This window comes from Pelobates fuscus, chromosome 10 (assembly GCF_036172605.1).
Source record: "Pelobates fuscus isolate aPelFus1 chromosome 10, aPelFus1.pri, whole genome shotgun sequence".
Taxonomy (NCBI): Eukaryota; Metazoa; Chordata; class Amphibia; order Anura; family Pelobatidae; genus Pelobates; species Pelobates fuscus.
The window spans coordinates 106,786,661-106,799,820 of record NC_086326.1 but is presented as its reverse complement, the minus strand read 5'-3'; the positions used below and the strand labels follow the sequence as shown (position 1 = coordinate 106,799,820).

Sequence of the window (13,160 nt, the reverse complement as noted above, 5' to 3'; positions counted from 1 at the left end):
ATGCTCGCCTCCAAGACTTCCGTTAGACTTTCAAGCAGTCTCCACTCCTTCAAAAAAATCTTTGAAAACACACTTCTTCAGGAAAGCATATCATTTACATTGTTAGCGGGTTTTCAACACCCCCAAATAACTTATTAAATTCTCAGTGAATACTTTTCTAGCAAACTATTTTATTACCCCTACTTATACCCTTTGGGTCTCTCTACCCCACTTCCTCTAGCATGTAATCTCACTGAGCAGGGCCCCCAATCCCTCTGTTCCTGTGCGTCCATTTGTCTAGTTACAGTTACGTGTCGGTTAGGCCACCCATTGTACTGCACTATGGAATTTGCTGGCGCTATATAAATAATAATTGTCCCACTCAAATCACTGCAGATTGGAGTTTAGTGAATAAATCTCATTAATATCTGTTGCAGTGTAACACAAGTCATCTAGGGTCTACTAAAGATAGGGTTACCAGATCCACCATGTTTTTCAGGGACACATAATTTTTTTCATATTTATGAAAAGCCCATTGCAAAGAGTAGCCCTGCAGTATGTATAATACAGAGGTGGCATGTGTCCCTGCAATCAAGGTGGATCTGGTAACCCTAAATAAAGACCCATAATACAATGCCTTCCCATACAGTCTAACAGAGTGGCTCGCTGTCCTACTTCCGCCAGCCACGTCGGTCAACATTACGTGTAGCTTGTTTCTATCCGAGTTACCCAAATGTCAAACTCCGGTCACGCCCCATCACGGCGGCCTCCGATTGGGCGAAGCTGAATGTCTTATCTTATTTCCGTCTCATTTCCTATGGAGGCTGCGGCGGCCATCTTTAAATAGGTCAACAGGGCCCTATGAGCATAGGGAATAAAGGGTGACTTTAAAACCCAATAGTGGTTAAAGTGAGCATAATGTGTAGCTGTGTACATGCTGATATAGGTTCAGTTTAACCGAGAATAGAGTCTTATTGGTTATTATAATACTTGTCAGGGAAATAAACACAAATAAAAACCTGTAGTGTGACTCCTGTAAAATACATCAATAAAAGTCAGCGCTCTTGACAGCCCATAGCGCAACATGTTTAATGAGCCCCATCCATGTATTTGCTGATGGAGGTATTCCCATTTTCTGACTCTCTTTCCCTCCCATCGTCCTCCTCCTTTGCCCTGAGTAAAGATGGCGGGCATGCTTCCGTCACCTAAGCCTAGGACTCCGCCCCTACAGCGCACACCCTCTGTGTATGACGTATTTTCTGGTTCCGGTGTCCCGGTTTTGGCTTGTCCAGCTCGGTGTCTCTAGATGGCGGAGGTGCGCGCGGGTCCCGCCGCTTCCGGTCCCTCTCCGGGTTCCGGTTCCGGTTCGGTGTCCCCGTCCTTATCACCCCCGCCTCCACCAGGACCGGGGCCTGGGTCCACGCCCCCGCTCCCGCCGCCCCCTCCCCCTCCCGGCACCGGGCCCGCTCCACCAAGGGAAGGATCCAATAGCTCCTCGGGGTCCGCCTCCGGTTCGGCCAGGGAGGGCTGGCTCTTCAAATGGACCAATTACATCAAGGGCTACCAGAGGCGCTGGTTCGTGCTGAGCAATGGGCTGCTCTCCTATTACCGGTAAAGGACCTGTGGAAGGCATCAATAATCAATACTGACATGTACTGCTCTCTATTGATCATCTTCTGTCCCACTGCCATTAAAACCCTCACTGCTGACAGTGGCACATCGATAATCAATATCTGATATAAACTTATAATGTCATTGCTAATCAATAAATGTTGTTTGACAGTGGACTCGAGTATACTTTGTGATCCAGTGTCACTGGATACAGTCTGCCATTGCTAATCAATAAATATTGTTTGAAAGTGGACAAGAGTATACTTTGTGATCCAATGTCACTGGATACAGTCTGCCATTGCTAATCAATAAATATTGTTTGACAGTGGACAATAGTATACTTTGTGTTCCAATGTCACTGGATACAGTCTGCCATTGCTAATCAATAAATGTTGTTTGACAGTGGACACGAGTATACTTTGTGATCCAGTGTCACTGGATACAGTCTGCCATTGCTAATCAATAAATGTTGTTTGACAGTGGACAAAAGTATACTTTGTAAACCAGTGTCACTGGATACAGTCTATCATTACCAATCAACAAATGTTGTGTCTTATGACAGTCATGAGTTTACTTTCTAATCCAGTGCCACTTAATACAGTCTCCATTACTAATCAATAAATATTGTGTCTTATGACAGTCATGAGTTTACTTTGTAATCCAGTGCCACTTAATACAGTCTCCATTACTAATTAATAAATATTGTGTCTTATGACAGCGGACATGAGTACACATACCTTGATCCAATGTCACTTCATACCTGTTACTAATCTATATTGTCTCATGTCTGTGATCACGAGTTTAATGTACTTTGTATACTTAGTACTCTGCCATTACTAATCTTTAAATATTATATATTAAATCACAGATTGTGAGTGCAGTATTCTTTGTGATCCTATGTCACAAAAAAAAGCAAATAGCAAATATAACTTTCATTCTGGTAGGTGCATAAGGTCACTAGGAGTGTCCCTTTTGTTAAACACCAACCGTAATGATGTTACTTAATTCATTCTGCCATTGCTAATCAATATCGTTGCATCTATTGATTGTGATAAATAGTGTGCTTGGTGGTTCAGTATTGCTTAGTAGTGCAAGCTGTCATTAGTAATTATTTGTGTGTCTTATTACTGTTTTCATGAGTTGAATGTACTTTGTACAGTGTGCCATTTCTGATCACTGCTGCTTGCAGTGACAGTAGCCCAGTACATAGTAACTTTCCATGTGTGAAGTATATCTTGGACGAATGTGACATCTTACTCTACAAACAGTCTACCGAGTGTCAGTAGAACACTAATAATCATGCAGCACTAATGGATTTTTTGTGTGTGTCAATTCTGCTTTTGTGCAACCCCTCATGCATTTGTAATGATTTGGGTGATTGCGATTCAGGTAGCACGCGGCAGCTGCAATACCAAACCTCAGCTATCCCTGTATTATCCATTGAAAGGTTTCAGAAGTTGGTATATTGGCAAGCTTCAATGATAGGCATTACTTCATTAACCCCTTAAGGATCAAACTTCTGGAATAAAAGGGAATCATGACGTGTCAGACACGTCATGTGTCCTTAAGGGGTTAAACAGTGTTGATTTTAAATAACAAGAACTTTGTTTAATGGATAATTGTTTTACAAATGCATAATCAAGAGGAATTTTACCTTTTATCATGTTATCTTCTTGTTTGTATCAATTAGATGCATTGGGGATATTGACAAGAAATTTAGTAACTTATTTTCTTCCTGTGAATTTTACAGATGTAGAATTTTCAGGTGATACATTTTATTATTTGCTGATTCAAAAGATTGTAGAGTTGATTGATCGTATTTTCAACTCACCTTGCCATAGACTAGCTATAATTTATTTAAAGCAGCTGCCTCCAGTGCCACCTGGATGTCAAGAGTTGGCATTGATTGAATGGAGAAAAAAAAGTCTCTCAATAATTCGTGTTTAGCTTTGATTTCTTTCAGCATTGCTGGCATTTTGTAATTGATCAACAGAGGGCATTCCACAGAGGGGATATAATAGAATATTACAAACATATTCAGGGCCAATACAAACCATTGCCTGTAAATCTATTCATAAACAGGACTATACGTAGGAGACAAGTTTACACATTTAGACTTGAAGAAAGGAGATTTAGTCTAAAGCCAAGGAAAATGTTTTTTACCGTACAAACAAAAAGGATGTGGAAGAGTTGGTTTTATCAGTTTGTACAGATGTTTAACCCCTTAAGGACACATGACATGTGTGACATGTCATGATTCCCTTTTATTCCAGAAGTTTGGTCCTTAAGGGGTTAAACTGCATCTGGATAAACACTTGCAAAAGCTTAATATTCAGGGATCTAACTTTTAATTTGTGGGGTAGTAGCTTTATGATCCAAGTAGAGCTCTGACTGCCATTCAGGGATCAAGAAGAACTTTTTTTCAGTTTGTTGAAAAATTTGAAATACTTCAAACTAGGATTATTTTGGATCAACAGCAAAAACAGATTTAAGAAAGGATGAACTTGATTGACACATGGTTTTTTTTTAGCCTATCTAACAATAGCTGTTAAACCCCCTGAATGCACAATTTGCAGCTAAGCAATTAATGTTTTAATAAGCAGGTACTCACCTTAGTCACATTTTTATTGTACTAGGGCAAATAACACAGTTCAGCTAGTAAATTAAATGCAAGTGAAGGAATGAATATGTGATATATTGTGTTCCTCATTTTTCTATTCTGTGTGTATTTGAAAGTATTTTTTACTTATACGGATCAATTATCAATTATACTGATCAATCAATGAGCGACATCGCTCAGTTGCGGTATTTAAAGGGCTATGAACAGCACTCACTTGGAGCCCTGTTCACACCTCTTCTGTCAGTCTGTGAGCACAGCATGACGGCATAGACCGCTTTGTGGTCCTTAAAGGGACACTATAGGCACCCAGACCACTTCAGCTCATTGAAGTGGTCTGGGTGCAGTGTCCTAGGCCCCTTAACCCTGCTATAGTAATTTATTGTAGTTTCTGATGAACTGCAATAATTACATTGCAGAGTTCACTCCACCTCGAGTGTCTACCAGACAGCCACGAGAGGCACTTCCTGACGTCATGGCTAGCATGTGGTCCAATCACAGACTTCTCATAGAGAAGCCTGTGATTGGACCAATTTGCTGGTTCTGAGCACATCCATACTCTCCAGGCATGTGGGGAGGAGGGAGGGTTGGTCTTTAAAAAAAAAAAAAAAAAAAAAACGGGAGAGCTAACTTACAACAGATGTAATTTATGCATACAAGGGACATTAGGCTGACAGAGAGTTCTGGGCTGCAACTAGTGTCCAGCACACAATTACCAATATATCTGTATGTGCAATTTTTTAGGTTGAAACACGGCACATACTGACTTCTACCATCATGACCTCTTTAAATCACTGAAATGATTATGGTGGTTGTAGTAACCCTTTAAGTGAAGGCATTCTTGGCACTTATTCCCTTTAAGGCCAATGAACAAATGCCCTATGTAATTAATACATTTATAATTCAAATGCTGCCATATTGGGACTACAGGGGCACTCCATTATTTACCTATACCTGATCTATAACTATTGAAAACATGCCAGGTATTCGAAGTCTTATCTGGTGTATTTAATGTAATGACACAAGAGCTACAGTAAATGGACTTTTGAGAGTGTGTGTTGAATTTTAAAACTAAGTGCTTTAGTTAGTTTAGGGCATGTATAATTGCTGTTTCTCAATAGTACAGTTGTGCAATCCGATAAAGGCTAAAAAGTTTGTCGTGTTTGGTTTCTCAGTGAACAAATTTATGAAATGCGAAAACGCTTAAAGGGCATTATTTTCTTGTCTTCCTTAGTCAAATTATCTCATTTGATTCACTTCTCTTTATGCGGATTTTGTTGAACTGGGTCACTGTAATAAAAAATTTCTTATGAGTTTAAAATTTAGGGAAATTAAGACTTTTATAAAAACGTATTCGCTGGACAATATAAGATGTTTTATTTTGATTTAACCCTTAATGTCGGTGAATTTGCCTAATGAATGTAAACTAAATAAAAGTCTCAGGATCTGAAGATAGATCGGGGCTCTCAAATAAAAAAAAAAAAAATATATATATATATATATGTGTATATGTGTATATATATATGTATGAAAAAATATGTGGCTTGGCACTCACCCAGTCTCAAATATATAGTCTTGGTGCTATCCCACGTTAGGAAATGTATGTAGCAATAAGAGATGCACTCTCCGGTCTTGGTAAATAATCAATTTGTATTTATTCCAAAAAAGGTTTACATCATCAGATCGACGTTTCGACCCTACAGAGTCTTCCTCAATAAGAGTGCATCTCTTATTGCTATATATATATATATACATATATGGTATGTAGGTTTTCCAACCTTGAAAAAGACCTGCAGAGGTCGAAACGTTGGTTTTGGTTTGTACCTGGATTGAATAAAACTACACATTTTTTCACAAAGACCTGAGTGTGCATTCTACATTCTCTATTTTCGTACATATACATATATACATACACACACACACACACACACACACACACACACACACACCTTCAACTTTTCAGTCCTTTATCTGGACTGTTTTCCCAAGACAAATGACAGAAGCATACACAGACATTTAAAAAGTGCTGCTAAAAGTTTATTCAGGAAGAAGTTGAATGGGTGACCCCAAAATGACATCACTACTCATAGTAAAAAAAACAACCCAGAGTGTAAACGCAACAAACCAGAACAGAGAATCAGATCAAGGTGCAAAGACAAGCCAAAATAAACTTTGTGTGTTTAACAAACATGCTGTGAAGTAGATATGTGAACAAAAACATATCAAGTTACATAGAAGATACAATGAAAATATGTAGTAGGTACATTGAAAGAGAAACATAGCTTTAAAGCGGCACTGTCATGCCGAATCCCGTTTTTTTTTTTTTTTTTAACCCGCCTCCACTACATCCAATTGACCCCCTAGTCACCCCCAAATGCCCCTAAGGTCCCCCACATTACCTATTTTTAAATCTTTATTTTCTGCCCCGATCTTTATTCAGGGCGCCGCCATCTTTGTGTGGGTAGGTGAAGTCCCTGTGAGACACGTCATCTACCCACACTACACAGACTGTGAGATTCCCGCACATGCCCAGTGAAACACCTGGACATGCGAACGGGAATTTCATCTATTCATTCATTCATTCATCAGACAGACGAATGAATGAATAGAAAAAATCAGATGAACAAACTAACACTGAGTATCAGTGTTCGTTTGTTCGTTCAGTTTATTACAAGGAGGGAGCTACCGGCGTGCAGCTCCCTCCTTGTAATATGTAACTTTAGAAGCGGCAGGGAGCAGAGCTCCCCACCACTTCATAAGCCCCCCAGGTCCCCCCCTCACTCTATGGGGGTCAATATGACCCCCATAATAGCACAAGGGAGATTAAAATCTCCCCAATGCCCCTACTCGCTATACCGCCTGTGGCTGCTCACTGTAAAAAAAAAAAATGGTAATAAGGGAGAGGGGGGACCTACTGTCCTCCCCCCCTGGCCCCCACCCCTGCGCGGTGGGTGGGGGCCCTAATAAAACAATAAGGGGGGGACCTACTGTCCTCCCCCCCTGGCCCCCACCCCTGAGCGGTGGGTGGGGGCCCTGATAAAACAATAAGGGGGGGGACCTACTGTCCTCCCCCCTGGCCCCCACCCCTGAGTGGTGGGTGGGGGCCCTAATAAAATAATAAGGGGGGGGACCTACTGTCCTCCCCCCCTGGCCCCCACCCCTGCGCGGTGGGTGGGGGCCCTAATAAAACAATAAGGGGGGGACCTACTGTCCTCCCCCCCCCCCTGGCCCCCACCCCTGCGCGGTGGGTGGGGGCCCTAAATTAAGCCCCCCCCATCAAGGTGACTAGGGGTCCCAAGCCCCTAGTCACCCCCCCCACCCAAAACATTCTATCCCCTACCTACCCCCCTCACCCTAAAAATAGTGAGGGGGGAATAAAATAACATTAATAATAACATTTGACGTCTTCTTTTTTCTAAATTCTTCTTTCTTCAGCCCCCAAAAAGGCCAAATAAAAATCCTTCATACCCGTCTCACTTTAAAAAAAAAAAAAAAAAAATCGCAAAAAAAAATTAATCCATGTTCACCCATGGAGGGCACGCCACGTACTGAGCTCCGCAGGGCGGGTCAAGGCTTATAAAGCCTTGCCCCGCCCTGCAATTAGGCTTAGAACACACTGATTGGTTGGTTTAAGCCAATCAGAGTGCTCTGTGTCATTTTACACAGCGTGGGAAAATTCAAAAGAACTTTCCCACGCTGTGTAAAATGACATAGATCACTGTGATTGGATGGTTTTAAAGCCATCCAATCACAGTGCTCTGTGTCATTTTACAGCGTGGGAAAGTGCGACGGGTATGATGGATTTTTATTTGGCTTTTTTGGGGGCTGAAGAAAGAAGAATTTAGAAAAAAGAAGATGTCAAATGGTAAGTTTAATTTTTTTTTTTTACAGGTTAGTTATTTTATTCCCCCCCTCACTATTTTTAGGGTGAGGGAGGTAGGTAGGGGATAGAATGTTTTTGGGGGGGGGTGACTAGGGGCTTGGGACCCCTAGTCACCTTGATGGGGGGGGGTTCATTTAGGGCCCCCACCCACCGCTCAGGGGTGGGGGCCAGGGGGGGAGGACAGTAGGTCCCCCCCCTTATTCTTTTATTAGGGCCCCCACCCACCGCGCAGGGGTGGGGGCCAGGGGGGGAGGACAGTAGGTCCCCCTTATTGTTTTATTAGGGCCCCCACCCACCGCGCAGGGGTGGGGGCCAGGGGGGGAGGACAGTAGGTCCCCCCCCCTTATTGTTTTATTGGGGCCCCCACCCACCGCGCAGGGGGGAGGACAGTAGGTCCCCCCCATCTTTAACCCCCGCGCGGGTGGGGGGGTTTATTAGTTTTTTTATTTTAAAGTGAGCAGCCACAGGCTGCTCACTGCTTACTAGACATGCCCCTACTCGCGGTATAGCGAGTAGGGGCATATTATTTACTAATACTAAGTAATCTTTACTTAGTATTGGTACATTTGGCTGAAAGACCAATTTAGGTCTTTCAGCCTTTTAGTAGATAGCTCCCTGATACCGTGGGAATTAGGGAGTTATCTACTAAGTGGCTGCAAGATGCAGCCGCGGCAATGAATAGGATCGGAGTTTCATTCATTAGAATGAAATTCCGATACGATCAAAGTACCGAATTGCATCCTAACACCAATGGAGAAACTCTTCTCATTCTGTTAGGATGCAATTCGGCAGTTTTGCCGGCGTTCTGTCTAAGTGACAGGACGTTCGGCAATACTGACAGGAAGCATTGTGGGAACAGGGAGGAAAGCTAGGGATCATGGGAAAATTGCTCTGACCAGCGGAAATGAAGCACACTTTTCTCCTCCGCTGGTCTGAGCTGGTCAAGCGGAGAAATCCTCCATAAGACAAAGAGTCCTTACTTTGTCTTATGATTTTAAAGAAAACTAAAGAAGACAGGAAGAAAAGAATAACAGATCCTGAGAGAGGGGGAGAAGAGGAAGAGATTGAGGAAAGTTAAGTTCGGCATGACAGTGCCGCTTTAATTCAGGCAAAAAGACCAAACACAAACAAGCTTACTGGCAGTGGCTGCATATTACATAAGCTGAGATATACATGCAATCAAATTAAAGTGATACTCTAAGCAGCAAAATAACTTTAACTTAGTGACGCAGCTTTAGTGTATAGATCATAACTCTGCAGTCTCACTGCTCAATTCTGTCATTTAGGAGTTAGAGCACTTTTTTGTTTCTATTTATGCAGCCTTAGCCACATATCCTCTGCCTGTGACTCACACAACCTCCATGTAAAAAAAGTTTCATTTTCGATCAGATCAGAGTGTTTACTTTTAATCACACATTGGAGGCTTCTGCAGGATCTAGCAGGGTAATACCAGAGCAAGACATGAGAAATTATAAATTAAACACACTGCAAAAGGGAAGCTGAAAAATGTAGACTAATTTTCAGGAAGTGTTTGGAGAGACTGTAGGTCACATGCAGGTGAGGTTTGCTTAGGACTGCATAAAAAAAAATAATTCAACTCCTAAATGGCAGTGAGACTGCAGGAGTGTAATTAACCCCTTCAGGACCATACTGTTTTAGCCATGTTGTACGTTAAGGACCAGAGCGGTATTGTGGTATTTGTGATTAGCTGTAATTGTCTACTCTCTCATTTACTGTTCCCATACAAATGATATATTACATATGATATTATTTGTATCATGTAGTATAATTTACTTTAAAAAAAAAAAAAAAAAGGTTTTTTACTGTTACTTGAAAAATCTTTTACTTACCTACAAAAGCTAATGGAAAAAACTGCTAAATAGATTCAAAATTGTCCTGAGTTTAAAAACACCCAGTGTTTACATGCTTGCTTGCTTTTTTTTGCAAGTTATAGGGCAATAAGTACAAGTAGGACATGGCTGTTTCAAAATATATATTTTTAATATTGATCAATAGTGACATTGTAACATTGTTATCTGTCATAAATCTCTGATTCACACCTCACATGCAGGGACGTCTGCCTGGACTGTTAGCCGCGAGGCAAAAAAGGCATTTGCCTTGGGTGGCATTTTCCAGGGGGCGGCAAAAAAAGCCGCCCCCAAATGCCCAGGGCAAGTGTCTTGTTAGCATTGCGGCTAACAGTCCAGGCGGGCGGCTAAGTAAAAATCTGTGAGGGTGGCGCTGGCGAAGGAGCACTTTCCTCTGAGCTCTCTGCTCAGCTCCCTCGCGATCCGAAGAGTGATGCCGAAAGCCGGAATATGAAGTCATATTCCGGCTCCCAGCATCACTCTGCGGTGCGCGAAGGAGCTGAGCAGAGAGCTCACTAATCAGTGCTCCCTCGCCAGCCCCGCCCACCCAGCAGCCACTGGACCCACAGGGAAAGGGGGTTGAGAAAAAAAAAGTGAGTGTCTGTTAGTGTGTGAGTGTCTGTTAGTGTGTGAGTGTCTGTTAGTGTGTGAGTGTCTGTTAGTGTGTGAGTGTCTGTTAGTGTGTGAGTGTCTGTTAGTGTGTGAGTGTCTGTTAGTGTGTGAGTGTCTGTTAGTGTGTGAGTGTCTGTTAGTGTGTGAGTGTCTGTTAGTGTGTGAGTGTCTGTTAGTGTGTGAGTGTCTGTTAGTGTGTGAGTGTCTGTTAGTGTGTGAGTGTCTGTTAGTGTGTGAGTGTCTGTTAGTTTGTGTGAGTGTCTGTTAGTTTGTGTGAGTGTCTGTTAGTGTGTGTGAGTGTCTGTTAGTGTGTGTGAGTGTGTCTGTTAGTGTGTGTGAGTGTGTCTGTTAGTGTGTGTGAGTGTGTCTGTTAGTGTGTGTGAGTGTGTCTGTTAGTGTGTGTGAGTGTGTCTGTTAGTGTGTGTGAGTGTGTCTGTTAGTGTGTGAGTGTGTCTGTTAGTGTGTGAGTGTGTCTGTTAGTGTGTGAGTGTGTCTGTTAGTGTGTGAGTGTGTCTGTTAGTGTGTGAGTGTGTCTGTTAGTGTGTGAGTGTGTCTGTTAGTGTGTGAGTGTGTCTGTTAGTGTGTGTGTGTGTCTGTTAGTGTGTGTGTGTGTGTCTGTTAGTGTGTGTGTGTGTGTCTGTTAGTGTGTGTGTGTGTGTCTGTTAGTGTGTGTGTGTGTGTCTGTTAGTGTGTGTGTGTGTGTCTGATACAGTAAACCGTATCACAACAATGATATCATCAATGAAAGTGCCATTTGTGTGTGAAAAATGCAAAAAATTTAATCTCTGTGATATGTTTTACTGTTTTGAAACAGTAATATTTGTGTTCAGCGAAGTCTCCAGAGTAAAATAGTACCCCCTATGTACAGGTTTTAAGATGTCATAGAAAGTTACAGGGTTAAATACAGTGCTATCAAATTAAATTCTCTGGACTTTCGACCTGGGTTGTCAGGCAGGTCCCTCAAATTGCAATCAATAAAATTACTTAATTATGTAAAAATATTGCATGTAGAATTAAAATAAATACATATATACACATATTTATATATTTGAAGTGTACGTGTATATTTATGAAATTATGTCATTTTGTATATGGATATCTATCTATATATTTCGTATTATAATTATATATATATATATATATATATATATATATATATATATATATATATATATAATATTTTTTTTTGTATTTTTTTCATTCTAAGTGTATTTTGAGATATATATTATTTTTTTTTAAATTTATTTAATTATTATTTATATTATAATGCTATTTCTAACTGGATGGCTGCCCACTTCCTTAAACTCAACTTGACCAAAACTGAAATTCTGGTCTTTCCTCCCTCAAGTGTTGTTACTCCTGTGTCTGTCTCCCTCCAAGTCAATGGTGCTACCATCAGCTCCACCACGCAGGCTCGCTGCCTAGGTGTTCTCTTTGACTCCGACCTCTCCTTCACGCCTTATGTTCAGTCTATCGCTAAATCCTGCAGCTTCCATATCAAAAACCTTGCACGAATCCGATCCTACTTAACGCAAGATGCAACTAAGGTGCTGGTCCATTCCACTTTCCTTTCTCGCCTTGACTACTGTAATTCGCTTCTCAGTGGTCTTACATGCTCCCAACTTGCGCTGTTACAGTCCATAATGAATGCGGCGGCGAGGCTCATTTTCCTGTCCGCACGCACCACCCACACCTCACCCTTCTGTCAGTCCCTACATTGGCCTCCTGTAAGATATATGGCTCAATTAAAAATTTTGGTTCTTGCTTTTTAAATCTCTACATAATGTTTCTCCCACCTATCTATCCTCCCTAATATACAAGTATGTCCCGTCTAGGCCCTTACGCTCTACTGAAGACTTACGTCTATCTTCTGTCCGTACTCCCACCTCTGATGCTCGCCATCAAAACTTCTCGAGGGCAGCATCGTTCCTGTGGAACTCACTTCCCTCCTCCGTTAGATGCTTACCCAGTCTCCACTCTTTCAAAAAAATCATTGAAAACCCACTTCTTGGGGCGGAGCCTGACTGCCGAGCAGGGTAGACGTGCTGTACATCAGCTCCTGCAAGAAAAGGCGATATTGGGGATAAATACCCCCGAACACCAACTCACCCACCAGTCAGAGGGCATGGGACGAGCTGGGGAAACCCGGGGGCATCAAAGGAACCCACAAGCGAGACTCTCAATGCCTGGGATCCCACGCAAAGCACATGGGGCCTACATGCGACCGAGCCAGGGAGAGATGGCCGCTCTCCTGGATGGTAACACCGCTCACACGACCTTCAATGCACTCGCCTTCCTCCCTCCCCCCCCCCCGCCGGCGGGGGACATCCCGGTCCACACTAGACACCAGGGCTGCCAACTGACACAGCCTACCAAGCCTGAACCAATACCTCAAAGAGACAGCTCCTCGCATGGCGAGTCCAAGATGGCGGCAAAAGGCATACTAGCTAAAATGGCGAACATAGTACCTACAGAAACTACTGGAGGCCCACTGGAACCGCTTGAAAAACGGCTAGACAAGCTCTTTCGTGCCTTCTTGCTGACGCATGAGCATAGACAGGCTAAGACCGCAGAGGAGAGCAGGGAAGAA

The 13,160-nt window shown here is 42.4% G+C and overlaps 1 protein-coding gene across 2 annotated transcripts in view; it reads left to right on the top strand.

Moving 5' to 3' along the window:
• The first annotated feature begins 1,233 nt into the window (after window positions 1-1,233).
• The window catches only part of OSBP (oxysterol binding protein), a 72,887-nt gene continuing 60,960 nt past the window's right edge, over window positions 1,234-13,160 (top strand). For both annotated transcript variants that reach the window (XM_063434775.1, XM_063434774.1), the window contains exon 1: window positions 1,234-1,590. In XM_063434775.1, the coding sequence (XP_063290845.1) occupies window positions 1,286-1,590 (305 nt within the window). In that variant the 5' untranslated portion in view covers window positions 1,234-1,285. The remainder of the gene's footprint in view (window positions 1,591-13,160) is intronic.